General features: G+C 42.0%; 1 protein-coding gene across 1 annotated transcript in view; it reads left to right on the top strand.

Moving 5' to 3' along the window:
* The first annotated feature begins 5,689 nt into the window (after positions 1 to 5,689).
* Positions 5,690 to 24,161, top strand: part of HGD (homogentisate 1,2-dioxygenase) — a 29,761-nt gene continuing 11,289 nt past the window's right edge. Inside the window, exons 1-7 of the mRNA XM_072991703.2 lie at positions 5,690 to 5,850; positions 13,018 to 13,089; positions 15,037 to 15,125; positions 19,098 to 19,203; positions 20,714 to 20,773; positions 21,447 to 21,538; positions 23,501 to 23,535. Coding sequence (XP_072847804.2) covers positions 5,827 to 5,850; positions 13,018 to 13,089; positions 15,037 to 15,125; positions 19,098 to 19,203; positions 20,714 to 20,773; positions 21,447 to 21,538; positions 23,501 to 23,535 — 478 coding nt within the window. The 5' untranslated portion in view covers positions 5,690 to 5,826. The remainder of the gene's footprint in view (positions 5,851 to 13,017; positions 13,090 to 15,036; positions 15,126 to 19,097; positions 19,204 to 20,713; positions 20,774 to 21,446; positions 21,539 to 23,500; positions 23,536 to 24,161) is intronic.

Raw genomic sequence — 24,161 nt, 5'->3', positions numbered from 1 at the left:
TTTTTATTTTTGCTTTAATTATTTGAATGCTGTTCCTTACATACACAAATCAGCACCACTCATACACAAGAATGGAATTAGCAAATGTGTGTGTGTGTGGGGGGGGGGGGAGAGGCAAGCTTGTTAAATGTACAAATAATCTTTAGGGAACCCTCCCAACCAGTCTCATGAGGGATGCTGTGATTCATGGTCACTGTAAAACTACTGTGTGGAGGACAATAGAAGCCCAAGAGAAAAGGAATGGAAGGGGGTGACTGGAAAAGGAAGACGGAACAAAACCATACCAGCAAACAGCAGTTCTTATTTAATATGAAATATATAACAATAGCATGAGTAATGCAAATTCAAGCACAAATCCTCCTCAGAAAGAGTATCTTTTGACATATTTGTAATGAGCGATACACTGAGCAATTTGTATACAGTGGACCCTCTACTTACGGAATTAATCCGTATTGGAACAGTGGCTGCAAGTCAAAAAGTCTGTAGGTCGAATCTCCATTGACCTACAATGCATTGAAAACCAATTAATCCCACAACTGGCAGTTTTTATTCTATTTTTGTTCCATTTTGGTTTTTTTCTGGTCTGTAAGTCGATTCTCCGGCTGCAAGTCAAATCTAAATTTTGCGGCCAGAGAAGTCTGTAATTCAAAAAGTCTGTAAGTCAAGCCGTCTGTAAGTTGAGGGTTCACTGTAGATACCTACTGCAGGTCAAAGGTTGGGCTGAAGCTGAGAAAGTAGCTTCAAAAAATCCTAGTGCTACCCATTGCATGGATTCCACACTGCAAATTAGGCCTAGAGAGCAGTCTACCACAGTCATTTGGTCTGGTTCACCATTACACTCCTATAGCAGGTTGGAGGATTGTGGGGAAGAAATACTGTAGCTTGCTCCAGCTGTGTTACATACCAAAGGCCAGATGTACAGCTGGAGCTGGTTTGGATAGCTAGTCAAAAACAACCCATACCCTCCTATTTCCAGTTAGGCACTTCAGTGCATGCAGAAGCCTCATGTTGCATTGACTTGCATGCGGACTAGTCCTTTTAAATGTTCTACAGTTGCAGTGACAGAAAGACCTAAGAGCAAAGACTTGTGTTTTGAGGGCCACTCTAGCTGCTGCAAACTTGGCTCTCCAAAGTGTGGCATTTGCAGACTTTCTTGCATCTGGCAAAGCCCCAAAGGCTTCACTCTCAGAAAGGATGTCCCAGGTTCAGGCATTATCAGGGCAATTTTAACAACATTTGGGTCTGACCAACTGCATGGATAGCGGCACCCAATCACTGTGTTGCTGACACTGCTCACTGCAGACCCCCAACTGCACTCTCTGGATTAGAAAAAGATGATAAAGAATTAAAGGCTTACACTAAAGAAACCAAATCCACAGCCATAATAGCGAGGAGCGGCAATAAATGGCTGTGAAGATTAGTTGATGAATGAAGGATGGAGAATTCTTTATCAGAAAGACTCTGATTGCAATGTTGGCAAGGGATTCTGGGACTTGTAATACCTAATCCTGCAAAAATTACTTTTTTGTATCTAAAAAAATCAATCTAAAAATACAATTTTTTTGTATCTAAAAATACCGCCATTTTACCATACCACCTGTAAGGAAATGGCTTCTTTCCAGCAGGATGGGACCCTTGGAAATAAGAACCTGGGGTCATTCTAAGTTTAGAACATGTAAATACAGTAGGTAGCTCCTTCCCTGGCTACATATCCAGGCACGTTGCCTTGGCTCAGCTAGTTTAGGGCTGTGGACAGTCTCCTTAGGAGGACATTCCGAACACCTTGTGTGGAACAAGGAGTGAGCTTTCCACCAACATTACTTCCTTGTTTTAAATTGTAACCCCGTTCTATAAGGTGAATTAAATAAAGCGGCATTTGTACACACTCATTTTGTTGTTTGACTGTGTTTCTCCCAGCCCAAAAAGGAAAGTTGTGTTCCAGGAACAGACAATGTGGGAGGGGAGAAGGCTTACGCAGAGTGATGGGCTTCCTCTGTCTGACATACTGAATAGAAATTTCCAACTACATGGTACCAAGGGTGAAGCATTAAACTACACTCTAAAGCCCATTGCCTTTGTGGGAGTGATAAAATAGAAGATCTTGCCCACTATTTGGTGCACTGTCAGTTATATGCTAATATTAGAAAACATTACTGTACTTTACCCTGCTCGTTAATAGGATAAGGACATGGGATGACAAGAGAAAAATAGACTACTTGTTGTGTGGATCCAGCATGTTCATAACACAGAGGGTTGCTCTTTATGCGGTCAAGGCAGCCTCCCTTAGAAAGAAAGAGGACGAAAAGAAATGTGTTGTTTTTAATTACTGTGTATAGCAGAGTTCTATATCAAGGTTTTACAGGATTAATACTAATTTATCTTAGATTGAGGACCTGATATAGTTCTGAGTATTTGGTTTATATATGAGATACATGTGATCCAATTTTCTTTTTTCATATGGTGAATGATGGAAGAAATGGTCTGTAAATGACTTCAATAAAATTTGACTGACTGACATTCCAAAGCCTGCCTGTAACCAAGTAAAAGAATGCCTGGCAAACCTTTGGCACAAATTTTTGGGATATTCATTTATAATTTTTCTGCAATGCCCATAAATTCCTAGTGCATGTCCGAACAAGGGACTTTTAATCCACAATAGCATGCATTAATTGTTTGATTTTTTTTAGTGACCCAATAAAGATGTTGCATTTTTCTACACTTGTATTCTGTTTCACAAGCATCTGAATTTAGCAAAGATACTGGAAGAAATCGGAATAACAGATTAGTGAATCATTAAAACTCAACATATCTATCTCAAAGACTAACAAATGTCTGTGTTGGTCCTCCTCCATCTTGCAGCAGCCTTTTATACCATCAACCATGGTATCCCCCTGGGGAGGCTGTCTGGGTTGGGGATCGGTGGCCTGGCTTTTTCCTGGCTCCGTTTCTTCCTAGAGGACCATCCTCTGAGAGTGCAGCTCAGGGAGATTATGTCCACCCCTTGGGCTCTTAATTGTGGAGTCTTTTGGGGGTTGATCATCTCATTGCTGTTTAATATGTATATGAGGCCCCTGGAGGAGATCATCAGGGGTTTGGGGGTTTCATATCACCAATATGCGGATGACACCCAGCTCTATTTCTCCCTTCTGCAGTGGATGCCGTCCCATCCCTTGAGCGTTGCCTGGATGTCATGCTAGGATGGATGAGGGATAACAGGCTGAGGCTGAGGCCAGACAAGATGGAGATCCTGCAAGTGGGTGCCCCTAGTGTCTGCGGGTTGGGGGGGTCTCTTTCATTTGGTGGGGCTACTCTTCCATGAAAGATGAGGTTCACTTCTTGACCCTGTGCTATTGATGGAATCTCAGGTAGTGTTGGTGGTCCAGGTGGCTTTTTTCCATCTGAGGTGGATCACCCAGCTGGGTCCGTCCCTTGACACCGCGGCCCTTGTTACGCCAGTTCACGTACTGGTAGTTTCAAGATTAGACTACTGTAATGCTGTTTATGGGGGACTGCCCATGAGGCTGCTACAGAAACTCCAGCAGGTCCAGAACATGGTGGCCAGCTTGCTGAGCGAGGTGAAGAAATACCAATATAATCTCCCCTACACTGGCTGTCTTGCACTGGCTACCAGTCTGTTTCCATGCTAGCTTCAGGGTGAAATAAATAAGAATTTTCCTGTACAGTATTTAAAGCTAAAAACAATACGTATAGAAATACTAAAAAAGAAATATCGCTTTAAGAAGCAGTAAACAAAAGCCACACCAAAACACATTTAGAGCAGTAGGGCAGAACAGTCCATTTAAAAAACCCCACTCAGGCAGGTTTGCCTGCTTGTGGAGGGATAGAAAACCTGAGTCCAGCCTGGTCTCGTGTGGGAGGGAGACAGTGGTGGACCTGAGAGAAAGGCCTCTCCTGATTATCTTAACTGCTGAGCAGGTTCATGAAGGGAGACACAATCCTTGTCTCAATCTGGTGCAATTCGCCATATCGGGCCCACTGTATCCAGGTGCCCTGGAACTTGTGCCTCGCCTCCTCCTGGGGGTGCCCACTCAGAGGGGGAAGTGGGTCAGGGAAGCCCCATGATATTGCTTCCAACAGGGCACCTGCAGGAGGAGGTGGGCAGCAGAATTTGTGCTGCCACCCCACAACACCTGTGGCTGCAATCCAGCAAACCGTACCAAACTGCTGAACTGTGGTAAGTGCCCATCTCTACACAACATGTTTTAAGGCTTTAGATGTTAGAACCAGTGCTTTGAATTGTGCCCAGAAATGGGTAGGCAGCCAGTGGAGCTGCTGCATTAGTGGGGTTATGGGATCCATGTAATTCGCTCCTGTCAGCAATCTGGCTGCCATATTCCGGGCCTGTCAAAGTTTTCAGACACTTTCCAGAGGCAGCCCCACACAGAGCATGTTACTGTATTCCAGTCGGGATGTAACTAAGGGCATGTGTTGCTGTGGCCAGAACAGACCACTCCAGGAAAAGACCACAGTGGGTGCACTAGTTTTAATTGCACAAACGCACTCCTGGCCACTGCCGAAACCTGGGCATTCACATTCAGAGACTAATCCAGGAGCACCCCAAAACTGCACACCTGTATTTTCAGAGGGAGTGTAACCCCAACCAGCACAGGCTGCACCCCTGTCCTTTGATCTGCCTTTCGACTGTCTGGATTATGTTTCAGTTTATTCGCCCTCATCCAGTCCATCACTGATACCAGACACTGATCAAGAGGTGATAGAGCTTCCTCAAATTTAGATGGAAAAGAGAGGATAGAGTTGGGTGTCCTCCACATACTGATGACACCAAACCCCAGATAATCTCTCCCAGCAGTTTCATATCGATGTCCAATAACATAGGATACAAAACAGAATCCTGAAGGACCCTACTGGCCAGCAGCCAGGGTGTCAAATAGGAACCCCCAGCACCACCTTCTTAGTTCTTTCCTCCAGGAAGGACTGGAGCCAACATAAAACAGTGCCCCCCGAGTCCCATCCCAGAGAGATGGGCCAGAAAGGTACCACAGTTGATGGTATCAAAAGCTGCTGAGAGGTCCAGCAGAACCCATAGTGACACATACCTTCTAGGTGACCCTCTCCTATGTGGGGGTGGAGGTTGAGTGAATTTTCAAATGTGGAACAAATCTCACCAGCCTCTGTGATCTGACTGGATGACTGTACCAGAAGTTGACATAGTTGCATATAAAGAATGTGATTTGGTAAGTTGTGTGTGTGTGGGGAAACATTTTGCACACATTTGTCAGCCATTACAATGTCCTGGAGTTTTTCCACAGCATTGCCACGTTTCAGCCCAGATTTGAAGAGAGGATCTTCTTTAAAAAAAACACACACACCATTGTCTTCTGATTCATGGGGAGGAACTGTAACCTTATTCCTATCAATCTGTAACAAAGTAAGTTATTATATATGTTCTTATTCATTCTAACCATGCAGTGTTAGCTTAAAATACTATTTAAAAATTTTTAAATGTAAAAATCAGAGTCTGATGGCTGCTTGACAACCTTAATTTAAAAAGATGAAGAAAAATGCAGAGGGGTTTGCCCTCCACCTCCTTTCTGGATGCATGATCAGTCCCTCAATCGATTTCAGAGACAAAAACCTGTTGTTGATTAAACCCAAGCCCTGCCAGAGTAAATAGTCAGAAACAGCTCTTGGACTTTCTCACTTGCAGAGCTAAGAGTTTGCACTCACACCGACTCCACCACGTTGTCTCTGGTCGCTGCCACAAAAGAACGATCTTTGAAACCCTGAAGTTTTGATCATCTGTGCAAAGCATTTTGCTTAGCTTTTGCAGCTGCCCCAGGAAACATGGAAAAACTAGCAGAGCTGAAGGTAAGACGTCTGGAGACTGGAGCCTCGGCATACCTCCCAAATTCCTCATTCCCAATCAACCTATGCTCTTTTTAAAAAGTAGCTTATTAGCAGATTCATAGAAGACTTTGTTGTTCTAACCTCAGCTGTTTGCAGGGAAGCAGAAATTCTTTAAAGTTTTGTTTGGAAGTCTGTCTGGAAATGATTTCAAGATTTTTAGATGGAAACTAGCACCAGATGTTTGCAGGAGCCTTGAATCCTGGTTGTGGTCACATTAAGGAGATACACGTTGTTGCCTAGCAAACACAATAATTTGGCATGGACTAAGTATCCTATTTATTTTACTTTGAAACATATAAGCCAGCCTTCATCCAGCTGGTGCACTGGTAACAGAGTATGCAGCATTTTAAAGACACAAATGCATTATAAAAATGTAGTGCTATATGACTTAGTCAAGCAGCAAACAGAAGCACAGTTTAAAATTCAAAATATAAAATATTCACTTTATTGGCTCACTTATTTAATTGTAGGTTTTTAAATTGTTATCTTCCAGGCACATTTGCTTTGTCCATCTGCAACATTTAGAACGGAATTCTGTGCCTTTTCATTAAGAAAGGTTTTTACTCTGCTATGGATCTTGGACTGTTAAATGAGAATCATTCATTTCAATATATCTTTTTCAGATTGTATCAGGTCTTTGTAGCCTGGACTGGGAGTCAGACAAACGTTATCTCTTTTAACTGCAGATCTTGAGTCTCACGTGGATCAGGAGGCAGGCGACGTAGCAGCTTCTCTTTGCAGCTCTGGCTTTGATATCAGACATAAGAAATTAAGACATAAGAAATTTATTTGTCATTGCGCTCACAAGTGGGTGCAACGAAATGAGGTGCTCTTCCCCAAGGTAAAACTGGACAACACTACAAAAAAAAAGTTAAAATATACACAACTTTCACCATCCAAATATAGATACCCCGTTTTCTCTCAGCAATTAAAATCCACCAAAAACCTATGGCCCCGCATTTAAACTCAATACTGCACTTGGGTAAAAACTGTTCTTGAATCTGCTTGTCCTTGCTTTCAATACCCTGAATCTCCTTCCTGATGGTAATAGTTTAAAGAGCTGATATCCCGGATGAGAGGAGTCTTTCAGTATGTTAGATATCTTCCTCTTACATCTGTTCTTATACAATTCTTCCAAAGAGGGGAGTGAACAGCCAATGATGTTTTGGGCCGTCTTAATCACCCTTTGAATTGCCTTTTTCTCTGCCACTGTGCAGCTCGTGAACCATACACAGAGACAGTAGGATAATATGCTCTCAATCGAACTCCGATAGAAGGTGATTAACAAACTCTCAGTCAATTGTTGCTTTCTAAGAATCCTTAGAAAATACAACCGTTGTTGTGCCTTCCTGATTAACGCAGCGGTGTTTGCACTCCAAGTCAGGTCATTTGTTATGATAGTCCCAAGAAACTTACATTCAACCACCTGTTCCACACAAACTCCATCTATATACAGTGGCTGAATGTCTGCTCTTTTTTTTCCTATAGTCCACTATGAATTCCTTGGTTTTTTGGATGTTAAATAAAAGATTGTTTTTTTTGCACCAGCGGGATAGCTGTAATACCTCGTCCCGATACGCAGACTCATCATCCCCAGAGATAAGTCCTACTAGTGTAGTATCATCTGCAAATTTGATAATCCTATTACTGGGATGGTTATTGGTGCAATCCGATGAATAAATGGAGAACAGTAGTGGACTAAGGACACAGCCTTGTGGAGTGCCAGTGCTGAGTATCTTGTCAGTAGAGATGTAGTCATTCAGTTTAACCCTTTGTGGACGATTTGTTAAAAAATCCAAAATCCACAGACAGATAGAATCTGGAAAATCAAGATCTTTAAGTTTGTCTATTAATCTGTGGGGTATAATGGTGTTAAAAGCAGAGCTAAAGTCCGCGAACAGCATTCTTACATAATTCCCTTGTGTTTCCAAGTGGGATAAAGCCATATAAAGCACAGTATTGATCGCATCCTCGGTTGATCTATTTTCTTTATAAGCAAACTGAAGCCCATCAAAGGGATGAGGAAGGCAGGAGATAATATATTTCCGAACTAACTGCTCAAAGCACTTCATTAAGATTGAAGTTAGTGCCACCGGCCTGTAGTCATTCGGACTGTTTGTAGGCAACTTTTTAGGCAGTGGAACGATGACGGAAGCCTTGAGACAGACGGGAACTGCGCATAATGTCAGGGATCTATTAAAAATTACAGTCCATATCCCGGCTAGCTGATCAGCACAGTCTTTTACCACCCGACCAGGAATTAAGTCGGGTCCAGCTGCTTTTCTGGAGTTAACCACTTTCATAGTCTGTCTCACATCCTGCTCATTCACAATGAAGGGGGGACTCTGCTGAGTAAATGATGGCAAACGAACAGTTTCAGTTTGATCGATTTCGAATCGAGCAAAAAAGTTGTTCAACTCCTCAGCCACCTCCACACCTCCGCCTGAGGAAACCTTTTTTGCTTTGTAGTTTGTTAGTTGTTGAACCCCCTGCCAAACTTGCCTCATGTTATTGCTGAGAAAGCAGTCTTCAATTCTCCTCTTGTATTCGGCCTTAGCTTGCTTAATGCCTCTCCTCAAATTCGTCCTTGCCTGTTCTTCAGCAAACATTTTTTTTTTTGCTAAACTGGGGGTGTTTCTCCATCAACCAGTCAGATGGATAGCCAGCTGTGTTCTTGCATGCCTTTCCATTAACTGTAAAGCTCCCAGACTGTTCAAGAAGCTTGCCGCTGTGCTGCAAAATTTTTATTTGATTAATACAATGAAAAGTTATACTGGCACATTAATGCTAGAAGCCCTTAAAACTCTCCATTGCTCCTACCTGATTTTATTAAAAATTATTTCACCATAGGTTCTACTTCTATTTGCATGAAGGTTTATGCATTTAGCTGCTGTTTGGTTGAACTGCTATTTATATGAAGAGTAGCTGCTTTCTAACAACTAGCGCTGGAACACAGTTTTCAAAGAGGTGGTCATATCTGTTTCAGCATGTAGGTTTAAAAGCAAACACACATGCACATTGAGACACTTTAAAGACTAACAGGTTTATTTCAGTGTGAACTTTTATAACTGCGTTCCAGGTTCATGGACACTGCAAATATTTAGCAATGGGTTTCTGTGAAGTATACATGTCGGGGTAAAAATCCAGGAATTATGGATCCAAACACCGAAAATGAAATGTCAAAGAAGCAATAGCATTATTAATGAAGAAACAATTTGTGATAACGTTTATTATGCAAACAACCCAGTTACTGCTGAGTGATTGTTTTGTCAGTTGAGTGCTGGTCTGCCCTGAAGCCAGAATCAGTAAATTTGTCCGTACACAACGTTTGGAAAGAGAATTACTTAGAAAATAGTGAGCTAACAACCCTTGTATGTTCAATTCATTTGACATCCTCCAAAATTTGTGGATGTAACTGCATAGGCAGTCTCTCTTGCCAATCTTTTCTTCCTTTTCTTCTTTTAAATGATTGAAGTCCAGATTAGTAACAGAGTTATCCTGGGAGACTAAAGTGTTTGAGAAGTGGTTTTGCGTGTTGCCATTTCTGATATATAATTGGTGTCCATTTGTTTTCTTGCATGGAGATGGTATCATTTGTTCTATGTAGAACGCAGAAGGGTCTTGTGGGCAAAGGGTAGCCTAGGTCACACTCACTAAGAAATGCACGTCTATTCTTCTGATAGCGGGACTTCACCCCTTCTTTCTCCACTTCTTGTCCTCTGATTCTGCTTCATCTGGAGGCAATCCATTCAGAGGAGCAGTTAGGGTGGCAAGTTGGCTGGGCACATCACCTTGACATTTAAGAGAAGCCTCTGTGCTCTGGTAATCAGCTGCCAATTCCTCCCCTCCTCCCAAATTGTGGCTGACTGTTGGTTGGTGTGCCTTTTCACCCAACCTCTTCCTCCTTTCTTCCATTCAAGTTGCTTTTCGCACCCTTCCTCCTGTCCTGCTCCATCACTTGCTCACTTCTTCCCTTCCTCCTTCCACAGAGGCTGGCAACAGCCAAGTGCCTGGCTATGAGGATCTGGGCATTGTGAGTGGGACTGGATGCCACTGCAGATCACCTATGTTGGCAGCTGAGATGACCTTCAAGGGGAGCTCCACCTGTCAGGCATGTGGGTCCTGTAGCAGGATCAGAGCTGAGGAGGGGCACGGGAGAGCAAATGGCTGGTCATGACGACGCTCTGTCACCTGAGCAGGTGCCTCACAGCGCCTCAGGGATGTGCTGGTTGTGCTGTGAGCCCTAGTCTGACACACATGTTTGTAAATCAGTGTCTGTTGACTTTTTTACATGATTTTTACAGTCATATGTAAAAATGAAGGTATATAGTTAAATGTGAACCACTTAAAATATGGGTGCTATACTTCAAAGTGGCTGAGGCAGCTGTGGTGTGGAGAAGACAATTTGTTCTGGAGATGGTGGCAAGGGGAGATCACTGGTAATGTTCATGTTATTTTTGTTTAATTTTTACACCACCTTTCTCACCATTGGAAACTCAAGGTGTTTTACAGTCACTTAAAACCACACAAAAATCACCATTACACGCAGCATAAGATAAAAACACACACACACAAAACCCCCACAACATAGCATTATTCTCTATCATAAGGTGGGGGACACACACTTAAAATGAGTGTACCTAAACTAATTTTTTTCTTTAAATATAATAACTGAGGAGGACACATGGATGCCATATGCCAGGGTTGTTACTTATAGCTTAACAATATTTAACTATCAAGCTGAATAGCCTGCAGTTACAACTCCCCCTAGGGGGAAATAATGATCACAATAAATCCAGTTAGAAGAAGAGTTGATTCATATCCTTCCTGTCTCTTCCCTCTGGGATCTCCCTTTCTGACCTCCCAATAAAACGGTCATTATACTTCGCTTTATTCCTAAATGCTTCAAATCCCACCCGGTGGTGGTGTCTGAATCACATAGGACGAGGATGGCCAAAATATCTTTTGCAATTCAAGCTGCGGTGAGGATCTCCAGTCATTCATAGCACAGCAGATCATGTGAGAGGGCAGTAATTGGGGGGGGGGGAGGGGACCACAAACTACAACAGGGACTTCAATAATTTTTCTTTGGCTCGAGAAAATATTTCAGGCTCCTGACCTCAACCATGCAGGCAAAATTGACACAGAGTCTGGTGGGTGGCTGTAGTGCTAGAGACAGGAATGCCCTTTGTCATTTCCAGTCAGCGACAGAGAGGACATCTCCTACCAACAAACATGTTTACTCTATAACCCTTTTGTGTTTTTCCATCAGTTCTTTTTTCTTTCCATTGGCAAAAAAAGATAAGGAGGAAACGATAGAAAGGCTATGGTTGCAGGGGACCTTAGCCTGGAAGTATTCATACATATCACACCTAAATACTACTACTAAGAACAGTGGGCTGTCAAGCCTATTCTGACTTACAGTGAGCCTTTTTATGGTTTTCTATGTGATGAGTGTCAAAGATCCAGGGATTCTGGGAGGCACACACTAACCACTCAGCCACACTACCCTAGCTGCCCTGGTGTGGGTGAAGCCAGGAAGGCTAAATGGGATGAGAGGTGGGGAAATCCATCTGCCCAGCACCCTCCCAACACCTCAGTCTCACTTGACTTAGGCCCTAGTCACACGAGGGAAATGTTATGTAGTTATCCACCAGTTACGTCAGCATTTTTTTTTCCTGGTCATCCAATGAAGAATCAAGACCAAGACATTTTCCCAGCTGGCGGTGTAACTGCAGAACATTTCCCCATCACAAGGAGGGGTGTGTTATTTTGTACCTTTGTATTCCTTCCTGGGATTGCCCCTGTGCATGACCTGCCACAGTTCTTTTCAGAAGGGCCTAAGTAGTGCTTCCACAGAGTTTTGAAAAAATCCACGAGATTAAGTGCTTTGACTCTTACACCAACCCTGCAAAGTAGAAATGCCACCACACCTGCAAGGCAAAGCCTGGTGTGAAGAACCACAAATCCTCTTTAAAAACTGAACAACTATATGAAGAACTTTTATTTTTAATTTAAAAAAAAGAGTGAAAAAGTAAAAAAAGGTTTTTTTTTTCAAAAGCAGTGTCCCCGGTTACAAAAACAGTCCAAGAGGTTTTGGTTAAATAAATCATTTAAGAGCTTAAGGCTTTTAGCACAGGGCAATATTAGGCGAACGCTACAGAAAGTAAGAAAGCTGGCTAAATTATTATAGTACTTACTGTAATTCAGCCTATCCTCAGAGCACACATAAAGTGCAGAACAGCAAATGAGCATAGCATCTCTCTTGAGAGATAACTAAGCCACCAAAGTAACTTCTGACACCATTTTTAAAACTTCTCTTGCTGGATTCTTCCAGCCAGGCACCAAGTGAGCACCAGAGTCCATGATCCTTCAATTTCCCAGTTTCTTGACAGAGTACTCAAATGGTTTACCATTCCCTTCTTCTGGGGGCGCCCTGGGGCTGTGCAGGCTGGCTCTTCTGGTATGTTATTCAGCCAGATACCTAAAAACCCAAGTCATTTTGTTTTTCTATCATGATATGCTGGGTTTTATGCCTTGCTAATTTTGTAAAAGAATAATAAAAGAGTTCTTCAAAGCTGGTCATCAGCAGGTGGTCAGCACAGAAATTATGCGCAGGCCTTGAGGAGCAACCTTTGTCATATTCCACTTTATACTCGCCAGCTTCAAAGTGGCTTCTGTCTAATCTTTTTCTGGGAAAGGTCAAGGTCTGTGGATCCAGTGAGAGCGTTCGACTTTGTATTCCAGCCTCTGCAATCAGTAAAAATAGTTTTAGCATTTTTCTCCAACCAGATTTGAAAGATGAAAGCTCAGCACACCATAAAAAATTGAACGTTGGTGGATGAATTCTTCAGCGTGTTTGCATTAAACGCTAAAGAAACATAAACGGGCAAAAGAGCTAAAAGGCATTCATGTTTTTCTTTTGACAAAAGAACATCCTTCTTCCTATCGTCAGCATAGACCAAATTGCACTTAGAGAGTGCTAGAAATATTCACACTTGAATCTTGCAGCTCAGAAAACCCAGGAAAGTGCATTCAAGGGTCCTGCCTTGGCGGCTCCCGCAATGGTTTGCTTAGCAGTCAGTTCACGCTCTGTCAAATATTTTTGAAATGTGCTTTGTTTTACAGTACATGTCAGGATTTGGCAATGAGCACAGCTCAGAAGATCCGCGCTGTCCTGGAGCCTTGCCAGAAGGACAGGTATTTATGTGACATTTGGGGGCTGAAGGAAAGTGCTATTTTTCACGTGGTTAAATCGGCATGAAAGCACCACAAGTAACTTAGTCCCCTGCAATAGCTTCCAGCCCACTTTGCAAACGCACAGCTTCCTACCTTAAGAGATGAAGAGACTTGATCGCAGAGGCATTAGAACAAAGAAGCTTTTCTTCCCAAATTTCTACTCCCAGAACTGTTTCTTATTAACAAACAAACAAACAAACAAACAACTGATGGGGGTCGTGTACACAATATGCAGCCTCTCCAAACCACTTACCTTAAGAATTCATTCATTCATTCATTCATTCATTCATTCATTCATTCATTCATTCATTCATTCATTCATTCATTCATTCATTCATTCATTCATTCATTCATTCATTCATAATCATTTCACCCTGCCTTTCTCCTTTAAAGGACCCAAGGAAAATATGGAGCTGTAAGATGTCCAGCAGTAATGGAAGAATGGCTGCCTCTCTCAATAAAGAATTGATTGGGGAGGGGAACATAAAATTCTCACGGAAGCTCAAAGCCAAGGGACCTGCAAAATGTCAAAAGGAATAGATGGATCATTAAAAAAAACTGTAGTGTCAGCTAGGAGCAATGTAGGTTTTCTAATGATCACAGGAAATTTTGTGCGGGGGGGGGGGATCCAGTTTTATAAAATGTTTTTAGGAAATCTTTTGTAAAATAAAATATCATCATGGTACTTGACACCAACCATATTCAAGATAATCAAAGTTGTATCTCAGTGCAACTGCTAGAGATGTAGAAAGGGTTGTGCAGATTACATGCCTGTTATGTTTGAGCTGTGATAGGATTAGGACCTTTGTGGTACTGTACTTTTTATTGTGACATCGTGAATACAGATTATGGGCTATAGTACTGCAAAGGATGAAACTATTAAAAGTGATTTTTGGAGGAGTATGTTGACGTAATAATCATCATTGTGTGCCATCAAATCGTTTCTGACTGATGGTGACCCTTTCAGAGTTTTCCAGGTAGAGAGTACTCAGAAGTGATTTACCATCCCCTTCTTCTGGGGGTGCCCTGGGACTGTGCAGCTTGCTCAAGGCCACCCAGGCTGGCTGTCCTCCCAGGAGGCACAGTGGAGAATCGAATTCCCAATCTCTGGCCCCAGAGCACCACTAAAGCACTGAAATTATTAAAATTATTAACAGCTGCTGAAATGTCTGTTGCCATTTGGTGAGAAAGTTGCTTTTGCCATTGCAGATTGCTTCTGTAGGATTCAAGATGACAAGTTTAACGCTTGTACTTACATGCTATGTTTGACCACATGTGAAGATAAATTGAGAAGGAAATTGTCCTTTTTTTGTTAGTGTTTGAATTATAAATCTGAAGGTGATGTTCTACCTTTCTCGTTGTTTGCATTAGTAAAAGGAGTAATCGTCTTGGTATTTTTACATTTTAAATACAGTGGTGCCTCGCTAGACAGTTACCCCGCATGACAGTTTTTTCGCTAAACATTGACTTTTTGCGATCGCTATAGCGATTCGCAAAACTGTGATTCCTATGGGGAAATTGCGCTGGACAATGTTTGGTCCCTGCTTCGCAAACCGATTTTTGCTAGACAATGATTTTGACAGCTCCCTCCGCGCTCGCAAAATGGGTGTTTTCGGGACCTAAGCTTCGCAAGACAGCTATTTAAACAGCTGATCGGCGGTTCGCAAAGCAGCTTTCCTATGGCCGATCTTTGCTAGACAACAATTCTTCCCAATTGGAACACATTAAACAGGTTTCAATGCATTCCAATAGGGAAATGCTTTTTGCTAGACAATGATTTCGCTAAACAGTGATTTCAGTGGAATGGATTATCATCGTCTAGCGAGGCACCACTGTATGCTTCAAGAATAACACAACAAGGGAGGGGGGGAAACCACATTCTTTAACTCATCATCTGTTTTGGTTTAGAATAACCCTCAGGTCTGTCCGTATGGTCTGTATGCGGAACAGCTCTCCGGCTCAGCATTCACCTGCCCACGGTCCACCAACAGGAGAAGGTATGCACAGGTCTGAGGAAATCAATTAAAAAGGAGAGGATATGGAAGGAATTGCAGGGAAGGCAAGGTGGGGCGGAACAGGACAATTAATTACATTTACTCTAGCCCATTGCTAAGATGTCATTGCAATGTTCTTCTACAGAGGGAAAAAGCTTGCCATTAATGTGATTAGCGTTCAGCCTCGATTCCAGAGAAAAGGTCTGTGGGGCATGACATTAGTTTGAATATAGTATTATGAAGTCTGAATTCTATGCTTCCCTCCTCTGTCACCTCTGTTTTCCCTCCTTTGGGGCGATGTGCACAAAAAGCAACAGCCGTAATAATGTGTTACTTTTAACGCAGGCTTGTGTTAAGCTCAGAAGAAGGAGAAGGGGCAAAAAAAGGCCTTGTTGAGTCAGGGTATGAATTTTTTTATTTGGTAGGGAAGGAGACTGTGTCTGTCAGAATTTCAGTCTTATGGTTTAATTGCTTCTAGGATAAGCTTGCTTTCTTCCCCTCTTTTGCTTATGTCCTAGAGAAAAGGTGCTGCTACCTGTATTTTTTCCCCTCGTGGGTCAGAAAAATTCTGGAACTATAGGTTTGTGAACAGTACCACATGTCCTTTTATTAACTTTGAGTATGCGTATTAAAAGAGAAGACCTAGATAAGGATGCTCAAGGCCAAAAGAGTCCCTCACCCAACCCCAGGTGCACGTTTCCTCCAGGTCAGAGCAATTCTTTGCCATGGAAAGTGGTACTAAGTTAGTAATGGCTGCTTACCAGTGTCCTTTCCCACTGTCCTCAGAAGGTCATGGGGGTGGTGTTGTGGGGTTTCAGTGGGCATGCTGAAGCTGCCGTGTGTGGCAAAATAGGGAACAGGGACTTGACTTGTGTTGGATGGAAACCCTCCTCTGAAAACTCCCAATCATAGTTTGGGTTCATAGTTTACACTGGATTTAGCCTTGAATCTGAATGCCCAGTTTTCAGCAACAGCCGGAAGTGCCTGTATAGATAAGGCTAACTGCACTAGGGGATATGTAATCTGACCATGGTGACACATGCTTTTGTTGCACCCTAGCTGGACTACTGTAATGCATTCTATGTTGGGCTGCCTTTAAAAAAAAAGTTTGGAAACTCTACCTGGTGCAGAATGTTGCAGCTGGATTGTTGACTGCAGCTGGTCCCAAGGATCATGGGACCCCCTTGACAGAACAGCTTCATTGGCTACTGGTCTGTTTCTGGCTTCAGTTCAGAGTGCTGTCTCTGGCCGATTAAGTCTGACATGGGCTAGCTTATTTCAAAGAACACACTCTTGCACATGAGCCTGCTCTGATTTTACGATATTCAGGAGAGCCCTTCTCTGTTCCATGTATCATTAGAAAGCTTCATATATGGGATGCCAGAAAGAAACCTTTCATTTGCTGCTCCCACATTCTGAAACTCAGTGCTCAGGAAAATTAGGTTGGCTCTCTTTCGGTTGTCCTTTTCTAGAAGATCAAGGCATTTTTCTGCAGAAGAGCCTTGATATAAGCTGGTTTGGTGCTGAAAGAGGCTGTAATGGGATGCAGGCTGCTTATTTATTTTTATTCTTATGTTTTAATTGTACTTCTAATTTATTCATTTTTATGTTTTCATTGAGATTCTGTTTTTAATCTGTATTTTATTATTTTTAGCCACTAGAGTCATTTTAGTGGCAAAGTGGAAGTTATAGTTAAGCAAGCAAATAGATAAATTATAGGCCAAGATAACTGGTCAGCCTTAGAGCTCATTTGAAAGCCAGAAATAATGGGATTTGATTATAACAGCAATTATAACAGAGTTGTAATTGGAACCTCCACAAAAAAGTCCCTTGTACTGTTCAGCCTGATTACTTTGGACATGCAATTAAGGCTTGCAGTATATAGATCTCAGACTGGGTACCAGGTTGACATGAATGGAGGCGATCCTTCAATTAATATGGGCACAAACTGTGTAGTTGTGTATTAACACTTCAAATATGGCCAGGAAATGGAGTGGCAACAGTGCAATCGGTACACTATAGGAGTCACATGATCTGACCTAACAGTACCCCAGTGGCCCCATTTTGTAGCTGTGGGAGCTTCCAAACCATTTTAAAAAGCAGTCACCATAATCTGACCTGGCACATATATAACTGAAACAAGGCCTGCCCCTCCAATGTAGCATCATAGGGGTTGTGCCATCCAAAGATGATAAAAAGTGCCACTCGTGGCGCAGTGGTTAAAACGCTGTACTGCAGCTAAAACTGTGCTCACGACCTGGGGTTCAAATCCCAGGTAGCCGGCTCAAGGTTGACTCAGCCTTCCATCCTTCCGAGGTCGGTAAAATGAGTACCCAGCTTGCTGGGGGGGCAATGTGTAGCCTGTATAATTAAAAATTGTAAACCGCCCGGAGAGTGCTTGTAGCGCTATGGGGCGGTATATAAGTCCAATAAATAAATAAATAAATTTTATAATTATAAATAATAATTTCTCCACATTCCATTTCTTTTTGTGCTGTGTCCTTTAAACTGTAAAAACAAGGAATTTGCTGTTAATTCAAATACTTATGTAGCAAATCTTGGGTTTTTAAAAAATTAACAACAGTAACTGCAGTAACACATGTTGGAAAGTTTGTTCGCTGTTGATGTGTTTGATTGTAATTTGTCAGTGATGTTGGAATACTTTTCCAGGGGTTAAACAAACAAACAGATGACCCCTGCTTGCTCAGGAATGGCCTCTAACTGCACACGCTCTGGAATCCATCACTTAAGAGATAATCTAATATTCAACAGCAGGAGGAGAAATGCGTCCCTGTTCACTGATTTTGCCCTCAGAAGATGGCGAAGCAAGAGAAAAGAGAAACGTGATCCCCAACACTGCAGAGGCAAAATAGCACATTATAGTAGAACTCAGTCAAGCGATTTTAATAGGGTTAATGAGTTCAAAGCGAAATTAGGCTGTTGGAAAAAGAATAATAAATATTCTCTTTTATACTAGTCATAAACAAGATGCTTCAGAAACATTGGCGGCGGTCAGTATGTTACAGGAGAGAAGAACCATATTTTCTTGGGTGCAGCTTAATTTTCTTATATGTTACTAATATTGTACCACAGAAGTAACACTCTGAGGGAAGCCATCAGGGCTTCTCACGAGGGCCCACAAAACATGAGGCAGTTGTGTATGGAGGGAAGGCCTGATGTGGAAAGATCATTTCTAGCATGCTGCAGGAATCCAAAGGGACAGGCAAAAGCTGCTGCCGAACCCCAGGTCTGAATTTAAACTGGGCCGCTGGTGCAGTGCGAAAACAGTGTTACAGTGGCATGCCATCAAGCTGACTTTCGGCCATCCTTTGTAGGATCTCCGAGGTATGGAGCACTCAGAGGTGGCTTACCATTCCCTTCTTCTGTCATCACCCCCTAGGATGGATGGCTTTTCTCCTGAGAGGCACAGCGGAGGAATCGAACTCCCAACCCTTTGGCGCTGCCGCCAAGCATGCAACCCTGACATTATGCAATCCTTTGGTTTTCACAGAACTGCTGCCCTTCAGTCTGGAGATCCAAAGCTGCCCTTGCCCAGTACAGAATGTGGACAAGGCAGCTCTCCCGCAACGTGGCTGTTAGGACCTCCCACTGAACACCCCCTGCAGAAACAGGAATGTGTGATCACTTGGCATCTTTTGTCCTTTGATGGCGCCCTTGCTCTGGTTTCATGTCAGCTCATATTGGTCACCGATCACTGGCTCTTGGGGAAAATAATCGTGGTCCTACTGGGACCCTGGAGAGACCCTGCTGTGCAGAGACGCCAATATAGGGCTTGATGGAGAAACATGATTCATATCTTCAAAATGTCCCCTACGTGCCCCATCTGTTCTGGCATAAGATGCAGTACTTAGCAGAATGTTGCTGTCTGTGGGGGAAAAGTCAACAAAGTGCTGAATGTTTTTAATAATTGGTCATCCAGGCTTCCCGCCATTTCTGCGTTTGTTTTCTCCCTAGCTGGCTGTACAGAATTCTTCCTTCCGTGTGCCACAAGCCCTTTCAGCCAATGGCTCAGGGTTACCTGACCCACGACTGGGATGAAACTGAACCTGAACCCAATCAGGTAATCACGTCAGATGCGAAAGCAAAAGGAAGTTGGACGATGTTAAAATAAAATTTTGAAAAAGGCTCTGTACCTGGGAAGGCTAGTGCTATGCTACACAATCAGCTCCTGAAAAACGTGCATCTAGCCCTGTGTTCTGGGCCAGAATTCCAGCTCTCTTTGCAATCAAATGTAGAACTGACAGACATAGGTATCTTTGCCATAGCAGAGAAAACTGGAGGCTTTAGGAATTGGTAGGTCAGGGGGCAGACGAAGAAGAAGAAACAACAGGCACGGGTGGAGCAGAATCAAAGGAGATGATCCTAGTACTGTGGTATTGGCCCTGATGGCAAAGGGTGTAAAACAGAGAGTGGAAACATGAAAAAAAAAAGTCAAGAAAAAAAAGTTAACAAAAATCTGAAAAATTTGAAAAGGGGGAAACCTCAATCCAAGCCTCCAGTTGAGCTTGTAATTCTGCCTCCAGGGCTCTGGCACCCCATGTCTCAGTCCCTTTTGCAAACCAGTCAACCTGTTTAGTTCACTGCTTTAACACACAGGCCATGTCAAATTTCCTAGTTTTTAAAAAAATGCAACACAATAAAATACAATGAAATTCAAGTTGGGTTCCCATTCAGATTTAAAATACATTATACAAATTTACTATAACTGAGCCCAACACATTATTATTTGCAACATGCAAAGAGCTTAATGATAAAATGGTGATTTTTATCACCAGGAAGGGCCCCGAGTAAAACAACCAATCTCTCACCTTTGTTAGCAGCAGAACAGGTAGACTTTGTTTTTATGGGTATGGTAGCAAACCCTGTCACTCAGAATGCGACAAATGTGTCTTTGTCCGAGAGTAGGTTTGTCTTGATCAGAGAAGCTAACAACTAACCCAAAAAAGTCACACTATTTTAATTCTCTGCAACAACCCAGTAAGGTGACCTATTCCTGTCTCCTCTTATTATCTTTTTTCTGATGACAGGGCTTAAAAAATACTGTGTCAAAGAATTCATTGTCAATTTCTAATTTTTTTATTAGATACAAATTCACCTCTATACTGTACACTCTACCATACCATAGCTCCCACTAAGGACTACCAATAAACCTACGTTAAATTAAACCGTATCTGAAAAAAACACAGATTTTGAATCATTGTAAAATTTATTTATACACAGAAACACAGATGAAGAGGTACATGATTAGCATCTGATACCAGACTTTAGCAATAAGAGGGTAAGATGGAGAAATATATAATATGCATCTCACATTTCTATATACATGAGGTATCATATCACTACATCTTACATACTAAAGTTGCAAGAAGAAAACAAATAAACCATCCTGGCTATAGAGTGGGGTATAAAATATCTGTTCTTTTTTCAATAACCTAATATATTTTTAAATAATTGTATATATATATATATTTATATTTTTTTAAATATAATGTTTATATTTTTAAAAATATTTTTACATTTTTTAAAATATTATTTTTATGTTTTTAAAAATATGTCTGTTTTCATTTTAGCTGAGATGGAAGCCTTTTGAGATACCACCAACCTCTCAGAGAAAGCTGGACTTTATAAATGTAAGTTTAAAAAAAGCAGTGTTCAAGAGTTTCTTGCTGTATATTTGGTGCTGCTCCCTGTGAAGCTGAGGAGTTTGAGACAATTTGCCACAGATCACACTGATTCGTTGTATGTAAGTGAATTTAAACCCATATACCCTCTGGACCCATACATCTGAAAGAACTAGACAGACTGAGATGAAGAGAAAAATAACCTAAGGATCAACACTGGCCTTTAATCTGTGTCAGTCCCATAGCCACTCATTCCAACACACCTATGAGTGTGTGGAAAAATACACAGTCTGAAGTGTCAGGGGTCTGTGTGGTACTGCCAGTGGCTCCACTCCTGTTCTTCTCTTCACGCCTCTGTAGAATTCTATAACAGACATCACATTCTTTTCTTTGTCAGATAGGGAAATTAAATGTGCCAATATTATTGTAGCTAACTCTACTCTGGGTTGTTGGTATGCAATGCTCGCCCTTACAGCTGTAATAGGTTTTAGAGATACTTTATGTTCTTGCATCACCTCTGTACTCAAATAGATATGGCTTTTGAAGTCCCTGTATCAATTGAAAACAAACAACAGTAACTCATTTCTGTAAGGGTAAGAGAATAGGGTGAAACTGACCAACTAAAAAGATTCCTGTGAAGGTGACTGCTCTATATTCTAACTTTGGGTGCTTCTTATCATAGGGATTGCACACTTTGTGTGGTGCAGGGGAGCCCAGGTCTCGGAATGGGCTTGCAATCCATGTCTTCACCTGTAACACATCCATGATCAACAGGTTTGTGAGTCACGCATGGGGAAGCAAGGGTCCCGTGGGTTCTGCATACAGCTTTGGCTGCTACCATCAATAAGTTTGCTGCATTTGTGAATAGTAGGAGACAGAAGGTATCATGACTGACCACTGAGTGATTGTCAGGCAAATCTGTCTTCATCCCCTCACCCTCCACATTCACTCATGACTGCAATTGTTTGAAGTGTCATTGAAGCAATGTGAGAGTGTGTATTTCACAAAAATGAAAAGCGAGAGAGCCAGTAGATTATTTTCAGCATGTATTCAGGTTGTTCCATCCAATTTCCTCTCAAAAGGTCAAAGCCTCGTGAAAACATTGATACCACTGTTTCTGACTATTACTTGAGATGTTCGGGGTCCATATAGAGTATGACCTAAATAATTTAATTAAAAAAATCACTCAAAGTTGTCTTGGTTTAGTATCCAGTAGGTAAACCATAGCCGTTAGTCATGGGGTGGGGGGTAGGACACAAATAGAATCTATGTCACAATCCAGGATGCTGTTTGGGAATGCCATTTGGGTGATGTAAACAAAGCACACAGTACCACAATACTGTATATCCTGTGCAGGAATTTAAGGTGAAGCACTGTTCTTTCTTATTCGTATAAAAGTGGCAAGTAAAACTGCAGGGATATGTTCCCTTTCTCTCCATTTCGATTTCACTCCCACATGGCATCATTTCATTGTGATCTGAATGATGTTGGCACAGCGGTGGGCATCACTCTCTATTGCACACTCATCATCCATGCTCTCCAGCATTCTCATGCCTACTGGTGCCTGGTGCAATTTGTCTCCTACCTTCCCAGAAGAGTAGATCTCCTCCTTTTTCACCGTGAGATTTGATTCTATTGCTACCGATTGTAAATATAACGAGATGTATACACTTTCCCTCTTGTTTATTCATGAGGTCTTTTCCCTACCACTGTTCCATTACTGGATTAATGGTGTGTCCTCTTCCTGGTAGTGTGGGAATGTGGCATCTCAGTCACACACTGGTGTTACAAAGCAGGGGGGAGGTAGGTTGCCATTACCTTGCCATGCTAGTCGAGTGTCCTGTAAACGGCCTGCCCCCCCAAAACAAAATGCCTTCATTTTGTCAGAAAAACAGATGCCTTCATTTTGTCAGAAAAACAAGAGGCCTCCATTTTGTCTTCACTGGAGATACCTGTGCATCCCCTAGGGAGTTGAAAATCACAGCTCTGTGACATTGGTTTTAACAATAGGCTTTGTTGCTGCTATTGGGGTACTATAGTGTTACTTTGCTAAACCATTCCTCTAGGAAATGACTGTCTTGTCACTATGTCACAGTGCTTGCATGTTGACCTTCCCACCAACGGCAACAGAACATCTGTTTCAGCTTGATCTGGGTAAAGATTCCCCACAATGAGGCTAGGAATAGAGAAAGTGTTTACTCTAAATAGGATAATAACAAGTGAGAGCATTTATATCTCCAGCCAATTGGGGCAAACACCCATTACAGACTTACCTTCGATGGGGCCAGCCAAGCTGTTTCAGTTCCATAAATGATCTACTGACCCATTTCCTGCAAATAATGAAGGCAATCCACTCAGACCGGGCCCATCTACTATGGTGCCACCCATGGTATAAGTCGTTGGTACACACCAGTAGTTCCCAAGCTCAGATCCCCAGGTCTTCTTGCTTGCAATGTTGTTTCAGACCTACCACGAGGTTTCTTTGTGTATATATGAGTGTTTCATATATACACTCTCCCCCTCCTGACAGGTTCATTACAACATACTTTTAGATTTTGTGCAGCCAGGGAGTCGGGAGGGGGGAGAGGTATTGCTTCAACACCAGAAAAAGAGAACCTTATGTGGGGCAGATTACAAAGGCTGTGTATGTTTCTGAGTTTAGGACTGATGTTATGCATTATACATCCCCAATATTCTGTTAAGGTGGTCAATATCTTGGTGTTTTTTTCTCCACAGATGTTTTTATAATTCTGACGGGGACTTTTTGATTGGTGAGTTGCCAGTCTAGTATTTATCACCACAGAATTTTGGCACTGTTGGTTTTATCTTATCCAGCAACAGTTTGAAGTCTTGTGACAGGTATGAATTTAGACAATAATGAAATAATAGCTCTATGTCGTTTGATAACACCACCAACCCTACTCTGCTCTTCTAGGTCAGGGCCCCTATATGTATCATTTAATTTAGATATTCATTAAAGGCTCTGGTCTTTTATGCATGAGTAGTGGACTGCTGTCTGAATAAGAATGCCATTCACCTACCCCATCAACATCACTATGTGTTGCAAAGAAGTAACAAAAGTCAGCAAACTGTTCTAGACCAGACAAATGCCAGGAAGATTTTAGTATAATTGTTCTGAACAGCAAAGTTAAATAAGCCAATTGCCACATAACAGAGAAAGGCAGGAACAAATAGCAATAGCTAAAACCCAAACAGGATCTGACCAGAGAGGGAATCTTCCCAAATATTAGGATGCTTGAAACAATGCATTTGATAAATACTTTTTTTTGTTAAATGTTGTAATGATTCCTGAAATCTAGCTCCTCTCACATCCTATCTCCACTGAAAGCAATGTTGATTGTACCCATCCTGCATATTACGAGACTTTTAGGTATTT

Source organism: Pogona vitticeps, chromosome 2 (assembly GCF_051106095.1).
Source record: "Pogona vitticeps strain Pit_001003342236 chromosome 2, PviZW2.1, whole genome shotgun sequence".
Classification (NCBI taxonomy): Eukaryota; Metazoa; Chordata; class Lepidosauria; order Squamata; family Agamidae; genus Pogona; species Pogona vitticeps.
This window is presented reverse-complemented; position numbering and strand designations above follow the sequence as displayed.